Consider the following 19,225-nt stretch of genomic DNA (forward strand, 5'->3'; position numbering starts at 1 on the left):
AGGAGACGCGCCTCATCTTGCTAGGGCGGATGACCAGACCGAGATCGTTTGAATCTGGTTACTAGAAATTTGCCCAAACCCATCATGGTGAGAGCGAGACGGGCCAAGCGACACTTCCAACTGATGATGAGGATCGTGGTGGTGGGAGAGAAACCCTTGAAATGATTGCTCATACATTACTCACATGTCAAAAGAACCGGATTATTTCCGTAATTTAGGATTGGCTCCGGGGTCGTTGCCAAATCTCATGGGCACGCTCCCAAAGGATCATCATTTATTTCTCAGAGTAGTAGGAGTAGACATTTTTTGAGCCATAGACAAACCATCGGGCATCCCTGGGGAATAAGGAGAATCTACACCTTTCATTCTGTAATCAGATTTCCTATTTTGTGTCCCCCTGGACAACATCTGTGCGGGTGTGATCAGAATGAGGGAAACCTGGTGGTAATTTAGGTCCAGATTGGTCCATCATAAGTTGGCGATGTTATTTCGCTTCAGTGCGCATATTGCTCCACGGTTCAGGAGAGGTGTTGGCGAATGATTCATTACAGATTGGTCACTAGTGCCAACACTCATTTGTCCGTGCGTGAGTATGCCCTGGATGGGACTAGGTAGTTGGTGGGTTCGTTCCCGAAAGCGGCTTTAGCCCGTGTTTCCCTCAGGACTTTCCAAAGTTTTTTCGTCGTCTCCGGCTTCTCAAAGAGCCATCGTGCATGATGTCAGTGATGATTTGCTTTCCTCTCACGATTTCGAACTGTGGAAGCTGGCTGGCTTCTTCGTCTAGTTCCACCACATCGATCCCAATGAGTTCAAGACCCAAAGGAAACTTTTCCTTTCGACGTTTTCTTCGTCTTGTTCTTGTTCCTTCCTGAATGGCCAAGTCCTCCTCTTGAACAACTCCCCTGGCTGAGCCCCCCTAAAAACTCCTTTTCAAAGACATGTCTTCTTAACTTTTTAAAATGTGATCAAAAGAGCCTTCCCAGATATTCCCATGCACTTAGCCGACTTCTGGTACCCCTCTCGTCGGATTTGTGAGAGAACCAAACCAGCGGCAAGATGTAAACCTTATTCCCTTTAAGTCAAGAGGCAAGCCTTCATCCTCTAGTCCCGGCCAACGGTTGATCGTAGTCTCTCTGGATTTTTTTCCAAAACCATATTTGGTCCCACTCAATCCAATCTGACAGTCTACATGCGAATATGACAATGTCTAGCACTCGACCAATTGCAATCCAAATAGCCCTACCTCAAGGTCGGAGGCGATGATTTGGGTTGGTCGGGACCTCCGGAGTGGCCTGTCGGTGTGTTTTACCCTGATTTTTATTTCTCTCTTTGACTCTTTGAGATCTTCTTTTGGGTTCTCCGCTTTGAAAGGCTATCTATCCATCTCTATGAGCATACGTACTCTCCACGAACACCTCTTAACTAAACACCACCGAGTGAATGCACGCATGTATTACTAGGTACTTCTGAGCCAGGGGAGCATTATTTGATATTATTTATGCCACTCGCATACACTCCACTCTGTAAAGAGATAAAGAAATGAGATTGCTCTGTCTGCCAGGCTTTTTTCTTGGCTCTCGTTCTATTTGCTTTTGATTCACCAGCCCTATTCTCCGTTTTCGCTATTGAAAGGGTGACTGGTGAACACACCATTTTATGAGGAGTATATTTGATTTGATCGTCAAGATAGGAAACCAAGACAAATGGTCTTTCTTATTCAATGAATTCAACACCGAACAAGAGAGTCTATAAGTCTTGTGTGAGACGATGTGTATATTGGTCTCAAATAGAGTAGAGTTCTATAAGGGAGAATCACAACCAACAACTGAATTTTCTTTTCATCTTGATGTGACTGATCGAAGTGCATCATGATGGAAGTCAGAAACTAACCACATACCTATCAAAGATGTCATATTGGTATCATGAGCTCTTATCACATTGTGTACTTCCATATTAAGGATAGTGGGCGAACTCTTTCTTTAAGAGAACTCTATCCGTTCTTTGAGCCGGTTACTTGGCTGACTTCAGTATTTGATCGAGCTCGAGTGAGTGCTCCGTTCAATATGTATAGAATCGAGAGGAATCAGATCATTTGAAAATTGAAATCCGAGGAAGCCAACCGTGTAATTCTGCCTGCAAGGGTGCGATCCTATCTCCATTCCCCTTCTGCGCGTCCGTCCACGTCCACCCAAAACTGTTCTGGAGTGTATTGGGTACCCATGTGGCTGACTCCAATCGTGAGAGGCGGATCATATCTCACCCATTTTTCGGTCTCATCTTGCCAAGAACTTCTCGGTGCTCGAGAAAACGATGCTGCTGCGAATCAAATGGAGAGCAACAGCTTGAGACCAAGAAATATGTATCCCGATTGAAATCGCATAATTGTTTGCGTCGTCTCTTCATTGTTATAGTCAAGTCACAAGATGCCATCTGAGCGGGGGAGAAGGGACCAAGTGGGACTAGATTGAATCATTGAAAGACACCACCTGAGTCCACTTGAGAGAAACTCCTATAAAAGCGAGCCTTCGAGGCGCAGAAGCGAAATAAAAGCTCTTTTTTTTCTCTCTCTGTCTCTCTCCCTCTCTCTTGCTCTTTCTCTCTTTCGCCCGCTCTTCACTCGTCTCGGAGAGTCGTAAAAAGTGTTGAATACATTTGTTGGATCTAGAAAGGCAGTCAAAGCCCTCAATCCTGTAGCCGAAGGGCATTTCTGCACTGAGAAGGAGTAGTGAGAAAAGCACATCCACACACAGCAAGACAACTACTAAACATTACTCTGCGATTCCTTGCTTTAGTGCTGCGAACGTATGTGGTGTAAGTGTTAGTCGAGAACTAGTGTAGTGTGCATAATATGCTGTTCAGACGTGGTCGTAGTTTGCACGTGGGGGTAGAGAGCAGATCCTCTCACTCACTACGTATATAGTACGTATATTAGGGGTAAAGTGTTGTTGGTGGCTCCTGTAGCTAGCCTTGTGTGTGTGTGCTCGGGGCGGATGAAATGAGGGCCCATGGGCATGGGTGATGCCCCTTGGGCAATAAAACTTGGGTGAAAAAGGAAAGAGCAAAATGGGTAAAACTTGCTAATGTACTTGAAGAGAGTTTTAGTTTTTCCCCTTCCCCTTCCTCGTATCTCTTTGTTTCCCTATTTCGCCAAGATTCGCAATGGCACAATGAAACACTTTCAAAGGACCATTCAAATTTATATTTCAGAAAAACGAGTCCAATTAGATCTTCATGCTAATTTTCATGGTGTGTGTCTGCGTTGCCCTTTTTCTTAGGATCGGTTCCAAGAGAGATGGGTCTCTTCGTTTCGCTTTGGCAAAGGCGGGGCGGGTGACTTCTTCGACTTCGTGGACATTTCATGAATGTCCGGCCCTTGGCTCTTGGGGGCCTTATCAGGCCCCGACGACACTCGATTCACATTGTCGTACTCGCCCGAGCTAAGTCGATTGGGAAAAGGCCGCGTTTCCTCTAGGTTCTCTTTAACGTCCCCGTTCAGTTCTCCCTGTCCATTGGAATTATTGGAATTCTGCCGAAGGACCGTGGGGGATCGCATTGCGAGTCCTCGATTGTGCCCTAATCCTGTGGGTGGAAGGTGGGATATTTTCTTGGAATTATCTAATTTCGAACTGGCCATGGCGCGATAGGCCAAGCTGGGCTTGGGTGGGACTGGAGGGGAGGACGAGGGAGCCACAGATGGGGTAGCGGGTGATGAAGAGGATGGGCAAGGCTTTGGGGCTGTCGTGCCTCCTGTTTCTGGGCAAGATTTATGCCTCGAGACAGGAATCTGGTGCGCTCCCCCTCCTCCACTCCCACCATTCATGGACCCTGGTGAGGAATGGTTTCGGGTGAGGGACTGACATTTCTTTAGCGTATCTTCATAAGTCGGTTTGCGCTCGAGGGAATTCTCCCGGGATTGATCCAGGGAAATTTGCTTCTTCTTTAAAATGCTTTTATCCACGATTGGTTTTCGACTCACGAGCGGTTTCAAAATGGGAGCTGGTCGTTCGGGTTGTGGACTTAATTGACCAGAGCTAAGTTGGTTCTCGGTGAGATCCTCTTGACGATCCGAAATGATGACCCCCGAGTGTAGCATGGTTGAGGCTGGGATGGAATTAATACTCTCGTTTGAGTATCGTCGTTTGAGAACGCCCGAGTCTCCCCGATGTATGTGACTCTGCTCCAAGATGTGTTTATGATTGGCTAAAGTGTCTTCAATGTTTTGGAACACGGCTGTCTCGCCATGTCTGAATTGCTTTTGAGGAGTCTTCTCTCGCCTTATGGTAGCATAAGGGGTCGACGAATCCAAGGGTAGCACCGAGAAGTGGTCTTTGAAGCGAACCTCCTTGACTTCTTTCGCTGGGGTAGGGGCCGTGGGAGTGGTGTTGGTGGTGGCCGTCATTCATTCGCCATTAGTTTCTCTTTCGGATTCAGCTTTGAAAGAGAGCAATGAACTTTTCGCGATGGGCTTCTTCTTAATGGTTCCACCCTCAGGGGAATCGCAGCTGAAGCCTAGCTCACCAGGACCCCCGCCCACACCGCCGTTTCCCACACTTCCACAGCCGATGGATCTGTCGCTCAAACTTGCCGAACTAGATCGACTGGACCGACATTGGACACCCCCATTATGACTACTGTGAACAATCACTGTGGTGACCGGCGGCGGACTCGACAGAACTCCCCGGGGATCCGAGGAATGAGATAACAAACTGGATGGATGGCTCGAGAGATGGCTGAGATGTGAACGGGGACCTTTCTTTATGGCCTCGTCAACTAGATCGTCACCAGGTGGCGAGGTCGACGTGTTGAGTGAATTTCTCGCCGAGGCCAAGCGGTCCAGATCCTCGTGGGTCATTTCCTCGATAATGCCTCGATAGTTGGCGTAGATGGTCTTTCCGTATTTGGCCAACCGGATCCCCGTCACCCATTTGTTGAGTTCGATTTCGGTGTCGGCACACAAGTAGCGTATGTACTTGGGGTTCTTGGCTTGGATCTGGGGATGTTTGATGGCCAGGCAGTGCTTGGAGGGCGATTTGAACTTGGGCTGCCACTTGACTCCAAAGTAGACCTGATTCATATCGAGGCGAGCCAAACAAACCAAGTCTTTGGAGGTCTTCTTCCCCTTTGGCGCATAATACAGTCCCGAAGTTCGGAGGACAAAGTAGAACTTTTTCCACGTCTTCTTCCCCTCCGCCTTGAGCCAAAGATATCCCTCCACCTCTGGCGCACCCACACCCGTGCTGGAAAAGTATTCCTCAATGAGTTCCGATCTGGCGCGTTCCTCCATTTTGGTGCCAATTTGTGAACTCGTGTCACCCAGAAGGTACAGCTCGGGTCTGAAAATAGACGGAAACAAGAAGGGTTTTTACAACTTACAACTTACTCGGTTCGGCTCAACGACTCAACGACGCAACGGCGGATAACCTCACTACTAAGATCAAGAAGGTTCAGGGGGAGAGAAGGAACGGGAACAGAAAAAAAAGTTACCGAAACTGACAGGCCAGACGACATCTGAAATGCTTATGTAATAATTAATGGCTACGTCGCTCCTGTTGTCCTCCAGTGGACAAACTCCCACCGCACAAAATTTGTGGCCCTAGTTGAGATTAGTTGGATGGGTGTACTAGTTACCAACCAATGTGTGCCCGTACCAGGGTCTCGTCCAAGTGGGTACGTTCCTCACAGAGAATGAACGAATGTCAAGGGGAGAAAAACTTTGTCCAAATAAGCGGCAAATTAGACGGTCAAGGGGAGAAAAACTTTGTCCAAATAAGCGGCAAATTAGACGGAGCAGGCACCAAGAATAGGTGTCTTCGCTCTGCCGTCTTTGAAATGCTCAGAGGTTTCATTCGTAATTGAGTGCCATCCGTACAATATAGTGAGTGGCCTATTATAGGTACGATCCAAAGGCTTATTCAATACTAGGGATATGACAAGAATGAAGTGAATAGCCAAGAGCCACGAAATCCATCAAGTCCTCGACAGTTTACACAATAAGCCTTGTAGGGACATGAACGTAAAACCAACGTGCATTAGAATGATCTGACGAATGTGCAGTCTTCATGTGAGCCCATAATGGACAAATTACAGTCGAAAAAAAAGCGAGACGTCTGCCTCCATTGTGCTTACCTATTGAATAAATCGTACACCTCCGGTCGCTTAATGAACCAAAGAGTGTTTTTAGAGTCTGCCTTCCACATGAGCAGGTTCTCCACTAGGCACTCGTGATCCTCGTAGGCTCGTTCCATGTGAAGGTCGGGCAAAAGTTCAACCAAAGCCCAAGACGTGTCGCGTTTCACATAGTTCTTCTCGGCCAGCATCCCGCATACTTGTGAGACAGACATGCGCTCATCCACAAGTAAGGATTTGGTGGAACCATCCTCGCCAAAGACCTTGATGAAGATCTTCTTAATGGACGCCTCTTTGATCTTCTCCAATGCCAATCGGATCTTCTCGGCTTTGGCTTGGGTCGCGGCATTCAGACACGTTTGCTCGTTTATGGACGGATGAACCGTCGCCGACGACGAAACCCTGTGGTGGGCAGAAGCACCACCAGCCGAGGACAAACACGATCGCGTTTCTTGACCAACTGAAGGTTTACGACTAGAGTAAAGCGGGTTAGTGCTGTTGTTGTTTCCAATGGCACTCTGGATGAGGATGGACGAGCTCTTGGCATTGGTGGTGTTATCACTTGTGTTACTCGAGTCACTCGAGGCATTTTCGCAGAACGCCGAGTCATTATCCGGACTGTCCGTGCGTTTGGCCAATAACTTGTTCTGTCTCACACTTTCGGCAGTGATATACTGAGGTTCTGAGGCCAAGAGCTCCTCCAACTGGAGTGGAGCTGGAGGAGGGGGCAAGTCCGTGGGATCATCCCGATCCTCCTCATGGACGTCAGGGATAAGCGACGAGTTGGTACTTTTCCTCGCTGGTTTTTGGTTCAAATTGCTCTCCAGGGCACAAAGTTCGCCCAAGATGGCATCGAGGTCATTGTCTAACGTCTCTTCCAAGTTGATCAGCGAGTAGCGATATGAATCCAATCTCGGCGATTCCACCCGGGGCGTAGACATTCTGCGCATGTGAATGGGCGTGGCTGAGGATTCTCGCGAGGAAGGGTTATTGTTGCCGCTGTTGTTGTTGTTGTTGTTGCAGTTATTATTGCTCCCCTTGGAGAGAATTGCCGCGTTGCTCCCAAATGTAGAATTTGACGACAAGGGAGAAGGTGTCATACTAATGCCTGAGCTGCTGATAATGCTGCCACTGGTTCCTCCACCATTGGGGTGGTTGCGATGGTTCTGATGGCTGGCAAACCCACTTGGTGTTTCTTGCAAACCCTGCAAAGTAATCATAATAAAAAAAAATGACGTCGGTTACAAAGAAGTTCGAGGGGAATGAAAGCATGATCGAGACCAATGAAATATTCAATGCAGATACCTACTACAGGACGTAGGTAATCGTACAACCGGTAATGTAGACTCGAAGACCGACCCTTGTATTATGCGACTATGACAAGATCACCACCACCCCACACAACTTCACTCATAACAATGTTACACTACCAAGCAAGCACTTTCTGTCTCACTCGATTTCGGGACTCTCTCTGGAGCTCAAAGGGTGACATTTCCGAAGAGAATATATCCAATGTCACAGAGCGTTTTTCACTCCGAGTTGTCGTGACTTTGGTTCGGGTTGTTTAATCTGCTAAGCACGTTCCACTTCTAAGGGCCAAGACACCACCCGTGCAACTAACTGACTTCGCAAGTACGCTCATACAGATAGCGAGACTTGAACAGCCCACGATCGATTCGCCTCATCCTCACCGACCACACATCCACCAGGCCAGGCCACGCCACCGACGTCCTCCTCTGAGTCTTCTGAGTCTTTGGACTCTTCTGAGGAAAGAATCTCCCCGCTGGTTAAGTGGTCCTTCAAGATGAAGAAAAGAAGTCAAAATGGCTAAACACCTGTTAGCTATTTGGGCTTGCTTGTTCACTATTCGTCGGTCTCTTTTTCTCGGTGGGTTCAAGTCGAGCCTACATACTGGAAGTACGACATACATGTAGCTATATTTCAGGCCCCATGGTCGAACCACTCGAGTTTCTCTAACAACTTAATTCGTGAAGATTGGAGCAAACTTTGTTCGCAACCATCGATGTCCAAGCCATGATTGATGAGACGTCGTCTGAACCATTCACTCTCAACTTCCCTGTGCATGAATTGAAAGCACCGTGACAAAAATCCCAGTTGTCCAATGTCAAGCTCAAGTTGTGCAAAATGGCTGTCGAGGAAACATTCGGCCAAGCATTATTATTAGAATGGTCTACAAGGTCGAGTTTGGTCCTTGTGTACCTTTAGCGTGCCAAAAAGTGTGCATTACTCGTCTTGGACGCACATTCTTCTCTACCATTCTTCGAAGCATTCAATGTTGGGCCACGTCAAGCAAAAGATGGAAATGTAAACCGTATTGAACTTCTCACACCCACAAAACACCATTAGAATTTGTCTTATCTAACCAACACTGCCATCATCACATCATCATCATCATCATCATCATCATCATCATCAAAATCATCATTATGACCAACTTTGCCAAGAAGATTGGAGTCTCGAAAAGTGGTTGATGTCACAAGAAAGCTCTTTGACGAGATCAGGACGAGACATGAGATCTCAAGGCTTCAAAATAAGTGGAATAAACACAACCCTGACAATGAATCCTTTCCACGTCGATTCATATGTCAGTGGGTGTGGATTACAAATGTGTGTGGGCTAACAAGGTTACAATAGCAACACATTAGCCACCCTCTTCCACAACGACGCACTCGTGCACAAAAGTTCAATGTCTTACGTCCCAAAAGGATACAAGATGCCTCAAATAAATAATCGTAATTCAATTGCCTTCAACAAAGGAGCCAGAACTACCAGATGGGTTGTTGGTACCCTCAAAATTGATATATTAAGCTCGAGAAGAGCCCTTCGAAGGCAGAGAATATTTGTTATGGCTTCACAATACCCTTATGTGGGTGGCTATATCTGTTGTCGTCGCCGTTGTTGTTGTCGTTGTTGTTGTTGTTGTTGTCGCCGCCGTTCAAATTGTGCCACAAGCAAAAAAAGAGAGAGAAAAGCTCATCTTGGAATCTGTCGTTTATGAATCTGTCGCACAGTTTGTTTTCTTCGCTTGTTTTGTGTGAAAGAAAATCCCAACTTGATCCCTCGGCGACAGCGATGTCTTATTAGCCTACTTTCCTAAATTGGATTAACAATAGGATGTATTGTGTTGGCATAAACCATGCCATCACATTAGATCTAAGACAAAGACAGACTGAGAATATCTTGTTGGGAAGAAAATTTCCAATTTGCCGCAGGTGTCAACCACAAAAAAACGATTATGGGGAAGAATTAAAAAGGAGGGATCGTAAAGACGGTTGAAGTTTCGACCCTTAAAGTACAATTACCGCCGACCTGTTCGCACACTTTGGGCTTTTGAATAAGAATTGGATGTAGTGCAAATGAATATCGCAGAATAGTGTTTTCGGAATAATTCAGAGGATCCACTTCCATGTAAGCAAAGGTCCTCCAATAACAACAATAGCTCAACTCTATGGGCGTTGCTCTGGTCGAGTGTTCGATTAAATGCTTACTCATGCATTCCAAGTGTGATCTTTGTCCATTTGAACTTTTGACTCGAAATTGAGCCTCAGAACCTTCCATAGTCCGACACACATCTGTTACTTCGAAAAACACGTTAAAAAAAGGAATCTCATTTTCAAAGTCCCAAAAGCTCTTTTCACCAAAGAAAGACAGACACAAAAAGCATGCATCCTGAACTCATCAATAATTCCAATTCTTTTTCTACGCACCCTCTGAAGGAGATCGAGTTCTCCCAGCCAGGTGTTCAGCATTTGGGTGGGATCCTGATCTTCGATGCTGATCGGGGTCTGGGTGGGCCTCCGTTGAGCGGATGTTGAATTTCCAGTTCCGATTTCGCCTGATGATCCATTGGCGAGACGCGATTGGGACGTCATTCCTCGGGCCGGAGATGGACCGAGTGGAACTTTCGAGAGGATCTCTTCGTCTCCGGACGAAGATCTCATTCCTGGACTGGGACCTTGACGACGACGGTGCAACTCGTCGGCTCTGGAAATAGATTGAAATAGTAATAGGTGATATATGTCAAAGAATATTCTAAGAAGCCACAGGTTATTTGACGGAAGAAGATTTTGCTGCGTCTCCAAACCTCGCTTACTCTCGTCATTCGGTTGGAATTCCTTACAAACGAGCGATAGGATAGTGGAATGAAATCGAACGCGATAAAGGCAAAAAAACACACGTTTTCATATAATATATGAAATCTAAGTTCAAGTCAATTGTAAATAAGTGCATTTTAAGTAAACCTCAATGTGCCAACTCAAATTCGTCAAAACAACACATTCAATAGACCTTTTTGATTTAGATTTACACACAAGTCGTACGAGATTGTAACAAAATAAATACATTCTTATACTAATTAAATTACACTATAAAGATCAGTCAATCCCATACACAACAACGCAGCTATCATGTACATTTTTGGTTAGTGGTATTACATTGGCATTGGTTTTTTATTCAATAAGTACCGTGTACTTTATTTGTTCCATAAAGGGATCAGTTTAGATATTTTGTGACAAGATTGTTCACCTCAGATCTAATTTGACTCACTTTCGCTAGGGATCCTTGGGAACTACCGAGATCGTTGTGTAATATAGTGTCATGAAAATGGAAACCCTGGTTCCATACAGGGATCCTTAAAACTCGTCTTGTTAACTGTTTTCTTTTCTTTTTTTCTAATTGAGACCGAAATACATACATACACATTCATACATACATACATACAATCGAATGTATCACATCCTTTAAAACCATCATATTATTTGATTGCGCCACACATTTTTTTATGATTACAAAAGCTCTGTTTCCCATTAACATGGCAATCTAACCCCAAATACCATCTCGTTTTGCCCTATATATCCTGATATCTCCCACTCAATTTTCAGTGGAGTGGCAATGTCCATGAAACCTTTTTACAGATGGAATCGTCCATTCCTAATAACCTAATCAATCAACCAAGCATCCCATCTCATCTTTTAGATCAATCGCTTTGATGGCCAAATTGGCTTTTGATGGATGTATCGTAGTTCTTGAAGGTAAAGAGACACATAGATAACATATTTGTAACTTTATAAAAGGAACAGGAGTCTCGATTATGTTCCATAAAAAAGTACCAAGTTTCTTAGTATCGACCATCGCTTAGAGAATGCCGAAAACTAGACTTACTAATATCAAGTGATATTTATTAATATAGCCTTATAGCTGGTAACTAAGGCATGCTGAATGAAATATCATTTATTTTTAAAGAACGATGCATTCTAGGAACCCGGAATAATAAAATACAAAGCATTTATTCCCCTTCAAAACCTTCATAATCTGAGTGCAGTAGAAATGCCAATGTGCGAGTAAGCTAACAACTCAGTTGTGCCGATCCCAATTCCAGGATTTTTGTCATTTTCTTCACTTTTTAGGAGGCCATATCTTAAAGTCGAATTAACTTTCTGTCAAGATCAGACGCAATTTTTGACATGTCCATTAAATCTGATTGATTGGATTTTTTGTTCTTCCCAGCCTTCTTCCCTTTGTCCAGCTACTGTTATGTAGTACGTAGTACCAGTTCCCTTTTTTGTGGTTCCAATTCCCACAATCACCCTTCAATGGCCTCACCCGAGGTTAGCCTCATTTTGGTCAAAGAATGAATCGGGCAGGGTTGGAGTCGTCGGATCTTTTGACACGTCGTCGATCATTTCAAGACCAGCTGTTGGTTCAAGATCAGTTGACATGGCTATTTGTTTCTTTGGTCAAGAGGTCGATCTTTTATACGGCCATTTCAAATCCGAGGTTAGGTTCTCGTGGACGTGGGCCAAGAGCAATTTCATCTGAACTTTTATGCTCCTTTGTTGATGCTTGAGCTTGTTTTCGACCCAAATCGATGAAGGTAGTTCATTCTGAGAAAGCGTAGGACGGGTTTAAAGCCAGATAAATTCACGAGAGACAGTGAATTCACTACTCGATTTGGCCCAACAGTTGTTTCTTACACGAGGTTTGAACATATCAGTCTTATTCTTGGAAACCACCCACAACCAACCAGGAGAGATAATAAAAAAGACGAACGGAATACAGTAGTGTTGAAAACGTATTTTTGGCACCAGAGAACTTTGACACTCAGATCGAGTTGGAAGCCATCACTTCAAGAGAAATTTCCCGATAAAAGCATTTTTTACTTTCAAGGGTGGAGTCCTTTTTTGGTATATTTTAACCCCTTTCGTGGGGGGGACGTGGTGGTTTGAATACGAAACGGGCTTCCGAGTGGCTGAAGAAATGAGCACGTGCTTCTTGAACTCATTGTGTAAAGTAGGTACTGGTGTACTCTAGGTAGTTCAGATACCATTCGAATACGCCATTCATTAATTTGACCAAATCGGGATTGTGGGCAACCAACAATCGTGCTGTTGGAATGTTAAAGAGGCTCTCGTCAGAGATTAGAATTAGCGGTGGTTGAATTGGGCAGTAGGAGGAAGACTGAATAAGAATCCAGACTTGTTCGATTGGTCTTGGGTTGCTTTGTCGTTATTTCCGTTGACAAAAAAACACGACGCATATGAATACAAGCGAACCCTAATCATAAAGCATTCGGGAAAGGTGTTTGAAAGGGGATCCAATGCTCAAAATTATTCGCAACTATGCTTCTTATTGTTTTAACTACTTTTCAATATGAAGACTTTTTGATTGAGAATATGAGCTTTATCGTATACATATACAAGGTGGGTTATAAGTTCGCTATCTGAGTTGTACAAAATGGTTAAGGGTTCCATGCAATGATTGATATTTTTGAAAAATTGAGGTTCAAAATGATTTTAACAAAATACAACAATTGCTTTTTCAATGTGACTTCGTTTGTTTTTGATGATAGCTCTTAAATGTTGAGGGATGTGTGTCTCTTTTTCGCATGCAACATCATACCAGGGAATTTGATTAATTGTCTCAAGGACTTTCTTGATAAATAAACGTTATGTTTTGTTCATGGACTATTCCCAAGATGCTAGTATCCCTTCTTATTATTTCATATACTATAGGATTCCTCTCAATACTGTGTTCATTGGAATTTCCAGGGACCATTCATCTTATTGTTGCATTTCCCACAACAAAGATTACCAATGTGTCACTTCGGTTTTATAAATTGTAAATTGAAAAACAGCTATTTGAATTAGTAGTCCTTAAAGTTAGATTGCAGAACTTATTGCGCACCCGGTAAAAAAACGACATATGTGAATACTTATAAAAGCACTACGAATCACAGAGAAGAATTGAGAGTGTTGATATATTCAACTAGCTTTTCTTGGGAATATAGGAAGCGGTGACATAAAATACAGGCGCTTACTTTTGGACAGAACTTCTTTAATAGGGAGCTCAAAATGTATCCAATTTACCATGTCTGATTCGCGTGAAAAGCTACAAACTAATGGTCAAGTTAAGAGAGAAGTACTTCTTATTCCATTGTGTCCCTATCATACCTGAAACTAACATATTGTCTATTTATAATTTGACGCCCAATAGTTTTGAATCAAATCTGGTGCGTCCTTCAACTTTTTTGACTGCAAGGTAATCCATCCGTGATTGCCTGTGGAGGTACTATGCACGTATTTGTTCCTGTCAAGCCATGCGCGAGTGACTCGGTCTCTAAAACAAAGATTTCCGAAGAAACAAACATGAAGATCTCATCTGATCAATCCGTGTCACTTTACTCGACTATTTTCAAATATTTGTTCGACAAATGAGGCGAGCCAAAACGTCTCGTTCAACCGCAAACAGGTACACATACACACATACTCATTTCGAACAAATTGAGCGGTTTCAACTGCGCAGGACACTATTGAAAAACAATGCCAATGTTTAAGTACCATTTACGTTGATCGGCGAGCATCGTCGTCATCGTCATTGTTGTCGACCTTGTCCACTTTGTCATGCCAATGTAATTGGGCCCTTCACATGATGAACGGCACTCTAGTTGGATTTGGAAGTGGAAAACTGGTTTCAGAAGGACCATTTTCAGGGCAAAATTCAATTATTGGAAGCTTTTCCAAAGCAAAAAGCACTTTGAACGTTTTAATGAAACGTCCTTCCTAACATAGATGTAATACTAGATTCCCGTTGCTTGATATGTTTTTTTAAGGTTGAAATGGCTCCATTTAAAAAGAGGTTCCTTCCGCAGAATAAAACATGACAAGGAGGAAAAATTCAATTGGGATAAATCAAGAATTGAGGTTATTCTTGCACTACGTACAGTGTAATCAAACGTGCTTGGCCGGCGGGTTAGAAACACTTCCTCATAGATGAGGCAACAGCAGTTCCCACGAGATCCTGCATCCCAGGATTGTCACCCTCATAGTCGGGCAGGTAAGTGTAGGTTGTTGCTGTTGTCGCTGTTAATGGTGTTGCTGCTACTGAATAGTCATGTCGCTTCCTTTTGAGCAAAACCCAAGTCCAACCAGACGACCTACCAACCTACCTTCCAACCAACCAACCAACCAACCGAGCCATCAAAGATCAGGCCCAGAAGCCGGCTTCTTCGCTCAGCTCAAGTTTCAAAACGCCAAGGTCAAACCGTCAGAGTTGTTGCACTCTGAACATCCATTGTAAAGCATTATGGGGAGCGAGTCGATTCGGCCTCAAAGCCCTACAATGTCACCCTTGACCATGTGCAGGGATAACGGGATAACGGGATTTCGTGTGGTGTTTGTTGCTCAAAAATAGTTTGTAACCATGCGTATCGATACAAGGGAATTGAGTCGTAGAAATAATGAATGTGTCTGTCTCATTAGCGAACAAAAGGATATGCGTCAGATGGCAGGAACAGCATTGGCAACACCCATTTCTAACGTTCAAACACAACCCAACCCTCTTGGTTTGTCAATTTACAGTGTCTGGGTATACGGTAAACGGTAAAAGGCAATACTCACAACTGCTCCAATTGGTTATCCAGCAAGTCCAAAACTGGCCTCGTCGGACTCGAACTTGGAAGCCTCTTATCTGCTTTGGTGGATTTCTCTGACACGGATTTACGCCCTGATGTCGTGGACATTTTGACGGGGAGTTCTTCTGGCTTCAGCCGAAATGTAGGATTGACTGGGAAATGAGTGGCGGGGGATTGCTCATTGGAGAGGGCAATCGGACAAACATGCAACCGCCATCATTCCATCCCCCAATTTAGGATCATCTGAAACGAAATTGAGACCCAGATTAGGACTGCGAGCTTGAAACGGGACTTTGTGCGCCAGAAGGTGACTGACAATGCGGCGGCACCTTCCTCGAACGCAATTGAACTTTTACACCCCTCTAATGACAATCATAATAGCCTTAATGACGGCAGGCAGGAAAACGACCATCACACTAATGAAGTCTTCCTGGGCGAGCAATTCGTGAAATGAAATACTCTTCCTTTGCCAAGGAGCACTGGGGTCTGATCAAGGATTCTAGCCAAAGCTGCCAATGATGCCTCTGGTACGTCAAAGGACACCAAGAGCTGGATGGAACTTTTTGATGTCAAGATGCAATCGACATCACGCTTCCCTGTCAATGTAAACAATCCAAACTGGAGAGTTACATAATGACGAGATGCATTCTTCATCCGTGTCTTATGATAAAGATGATGATGATGCTGGTGGTGTGACGAAGATGAACAATCAATCTTGGTAGAAATCTGGACATCCATCACGAGCCATGTGTGGTCGGTCAAATTCGAATCTTGATCTCTACGTATGTACGCACATTGGCTGGATTTGGAGCCAAATCTTGCACAGTTGCAAGGTGTCACTCCTTATTTTGCTTGAAACATATCAATTTGGTCAAGACTGTGAATTCCAGATCATCAACCCAAGGAGCGATGAGATCCAAGATGTTGTCTGATCCATCAATCAGCCGTCGTCTGAGACTTAATTTTTAACTTGTAGGAGGATTGTTTGTTCAGGGTGGCGTTTTAAATATTTGCCTCTTCCAAGAAACGCCGAGGATATTACTCGCTCTTGCCTACAAGTACGGTATAAGTGAGTCAAGGATCAAGTTGCTTGCCAAATACACTCACGATATTGACTTGGAGTTATATTATCTTGCTGAACCTTTATTATGGGAATAAGCCAACGGCAGGTCAAAACAATAACCACTTGACGTTGAGTAAAGCATAAACACGCACTAATTTTATATGTCTAAAATCCTTTGGAAACAAATAGTTTGCAAAGCAATGTTTCTAGGTTTGACACCATGCTAATGAAGGAAGAGCTCATTTTTGCCATGGAACAAGCTCATTTGAATGGAGCTTAAGCTCACTAGTTGTCTGTCAAGCCACTCTTCATGAGAGATGGAAATGGCATTTGTCCCTCGTTTCGCAAAATGTGCTCGTTCCCTTTCTGTTTCTGTTCTCTCTTTAGTGAGTCCAATGCGGGCAAACTTCGCCCAAAGAGGGAGTGGAGTGGGACGAGTGGGACAAGTGGGACGAAAGGGATGGGGGAACAATATTTCAAGGGGAACAACGAACAGTCAAACCCCGCCTCTAATTCTGTCTTTAATGAGCTTTGAAGTCTCTTTCTCTCCCAAGTATGGAACAGGCGGCCCTTGTTTATGTTCCACTTGTTCCATTTGTTTTTTTCCTTCCATTTTCACTCTCACGTTTTTGTAGCGCCATTATCTCCACCGTTGTACACTATAAAACTCGCAAATGGGTTAGGTTAGGATTAGGAATCAACAATATCTATTAGTGTACACTGTTCATAACGATTTCGAACGTAGATTTGATGGAGATGTCCGAAGGTTAAAAACCCTTGACTTGACTGACTGGAGGAAACATCTTAGACGCAATGTTGACGGACACTTCTTGTCACTTGGAGCTTCTAAAATGAGACTTCCAGCAAGAGAAGGAAATCAAATCTCAATGACTGCTTCTTCTTCCTTCTCCTACTTTACTGTCGACTTGAAAATGGACAGATTCGATGGCGAGAGTGGCAAAAGATTCCCAATTCCGATGACCTTTAAAGTGCGGGTGTTTTTGTTTCTCTTTTACTTCGGATTTAGTCGAGGGACTTGACTGATTTCTCGCACCTAACCTGAAGTCTACACCTGGCTCTGAAACATTATATCCGTTCGATTGAATGTGGGTGCGTTTTCCATGTTTCCCCCATTGGTCGATCCAATGAGCTTGAGTGGAAGCGAGTGATTGATTCATCAGGCTCTCAAATCCAAGTTCTCAAACGAGGAATCGAAGCCAGTCAAATCAGAGGAAGGAATGCGTTCTTAGTACATGACTAGTACATACTTAAGCGCAATGGTATCTGATTATGGGGACGGAAATCAACCGTTTTTTCAGAGGATAAGTTAATCTTCTTTCTCGGACGAGTCTTTTGAAAGTAGGCTAATCTCTGTGACAGGTTCCCCCCGGGGCCAAAATGGGCATATGGTCTGGCCCGTCACCCCTTTTGGAAGATTCAAATCCCCCAACATTGCATGTGCTACGTAGTACAGTACCGAGTGTGTGTGAGTGTGTACGCAATGTTTGCTCATTTGATAAAGTGGCTGACTGACGTACTGGGTCCACGCTCATGTTTTCGTCGTTCCTTCGCTCCTTGGGAGCAAAAACCCCTTTCATAAACATCTTGTATTTGTCTTCCAATGATTTTTGCACCAGACCCTGCAGCTTGAGGATTTCCGCTCGGAATCCCAGTTGTCAAAAATGATAAATCCTGCCGACTAATTCGCAATGTTCCTGGCATTTCGATTCGTGGGAAGGATGAGCAAGTCCAGAGTTCTCAGAGAGCTTTCCGCAATCCAAATTCTGGCGATCAACAAAAAATATCTGGATTCACCCTGTTCGAAGGCCATGGAAAGGTCTTCCAAAGTCCAAGGCCGTTCTCGGTCGTTCTCTGTTCAGCAACAGAGCTTTAACTCTTGGAGATGTTTTCCTTTGAAGCTTGGTATGTCCAAAGAATGACTTTTTTTCTACTCAATGTACCTCTCTACTTGTATGTATTGCGTACAGTGCCTCATCCCTTCCTGACATTGTTCCCGAGGTTCCAGCAATGGCTGCTACTATTCTACCTAACCACTACTACTACAACTACTACTACTGCTACTAGCGTTCTCAGGTGGCTCAGGTGGACTGGAGTGCTGTAATGTTGCATGGGTAGTACGAGATTGGAGGAAGCATGTAGTGTGTAGTAGGTGCACCTGTGCCTTTTCCTCGATTTCTCAAGGAATTTCTGCGGCTCATTTCTCTTGGAAAGGTATTTGTTCGACTGTTTCCTATTCCCTTGGACCAGACGAAGAAAAAAGGGGAAATTTCCTCACCCTTCTTAGGATTTTTTCGTGGGAGGTGGTCTCAGATTGCTCCGGAAGAATGGAAGACTACAGCGCGGTCATGAATGTAAACGGGTCCAAGATCTGAAACGCACTCACACACTCCGGGTACAAAGCCCACTTAACACATGAATTGAGAATCTGTAATATGTGGATGCAATGGTAAAAATCACATGATTCACCACACTTTGAGTGGAGAAGTCTCTCAACACCAACAAACTTTGGGCCAGGATGTGATTTCGTCGCTGAATCCTCGTTTCGGGACGAACTGACTGACATCTCTTGGATGGAGTGTTCTTCCCATCTCGATCGGTTTGAGCAGCACGCCGCCGTCTCTGTAAACCCTGTAAGCTACCAACGACACAGTACTTTTTCCTCGAGATGAGGAGCGCTCAACGCTCGTTGGGCTCGTCAACGGGGAATGAATAGCTCTGTGAGCTCAGGGATTTGGGTAGGCTTTGGAGGTCTAACAAACACGAGTTGGGGGGCTGGTCCGACGAGGTCCACTTTCAGACGTTGGCAGGTACTCATACGTGTGGGATGAGACTGCCCGCTTATTTCGTCTTGTTTGCATGAGGTACCTATGGAACGTACGTAGTACGTACCCATAACATTGGGTTGCTCAAGGAGGAGGTACCCGTCCCGACCGATCCAGCGATGTGCTTGCAGGAACGGTAGGAACCCCTTTCGAGAGCCAATGAGAACTTAGAACATTATGTTCCAGCCGTGCAAGTGAGCGCGGGAAATGCGAACATTTGCTTTCCCTGTAGGATCAAGGCAAATAATACAGTTTGATGCCCAT

The 19,225-nt window shown here is 44.5% G+C and overlaps 1 protein-coding gene across 1 annotated transcript; it reads right to left on the reverse strand.

The window, feature by feature from the left end:
* Window positions 1-3,184: 3,184 nt before the first annotated feature.
* LOC131879222 (abnormal cell migration protein 10-like) lies at window positions 3,185-18,857 on the reverse strand. Its single transcript, XM_059225481.1, has 5 exons — window positions 18,415-18,857; window positions 15,042-15,298; window positions 9,855-10,131; window positions 6,127-7,331; window positions 3,185-5,333 (listed from the first exon to the last, which is right to left on the reverse strand). The coding sequence occupies exons 2-5, from the start codon at window positions 15,161-15,163 to the stop codon at window positions 4,400-4,402; spliced, it is 2,538 nt and encodes an 845-aa protein (XP_059081464.1). The 5' UTR covers window positions 15,164-15,298; window positions 18,415-18,857; the 3' UTR covers window positions 3,185-4,399.
* Window positions 18,858-19,225: the final 368 nt, after the last annotated feature.

Source organism: Tigriopus californicus, chromosome 4 (assembly GCF_007210705.1).
Source record: "Tigriopus californicus strain San Diego chromosome 4, Tcal_SD_v2.1, whole genome shotgun sequence".
Taxonomy (NCBI): Eukaryota; Metazoa; Arthropoda; class Copepoda; order Harpacticoida; family Harpacticidae; genus Tigriopus; species Tigriopus californicus.

What these genes read in the sequence shown, in the direction of transcription:
- LOC131879222 (XM_059225481.1), bottom strand. Translation starts at nt 15,163, where the DNA reads ATGTCCACGACATCAGGGCGTAAATCCGTGTCAGAGAAATCCACCAAA. An exon ending in GATAACCAATTGGAGCAGTT is followed by an intron (nt 10,132 to 15,041) that starts GTGAGTATTGCC and finishes ATCTATTTCCAG; the next exon opens with AGCCGACGAGTTGCACCGTC. An exon ending in GTGTACGATTTATTCAATAG is followed by an intron (nt 5,334 to 6,126) that starts GTAAGCACAATG and finishes GTCTATTTTCAG; the next exon opens with ACCCGAGCTGTACCTTCTGG.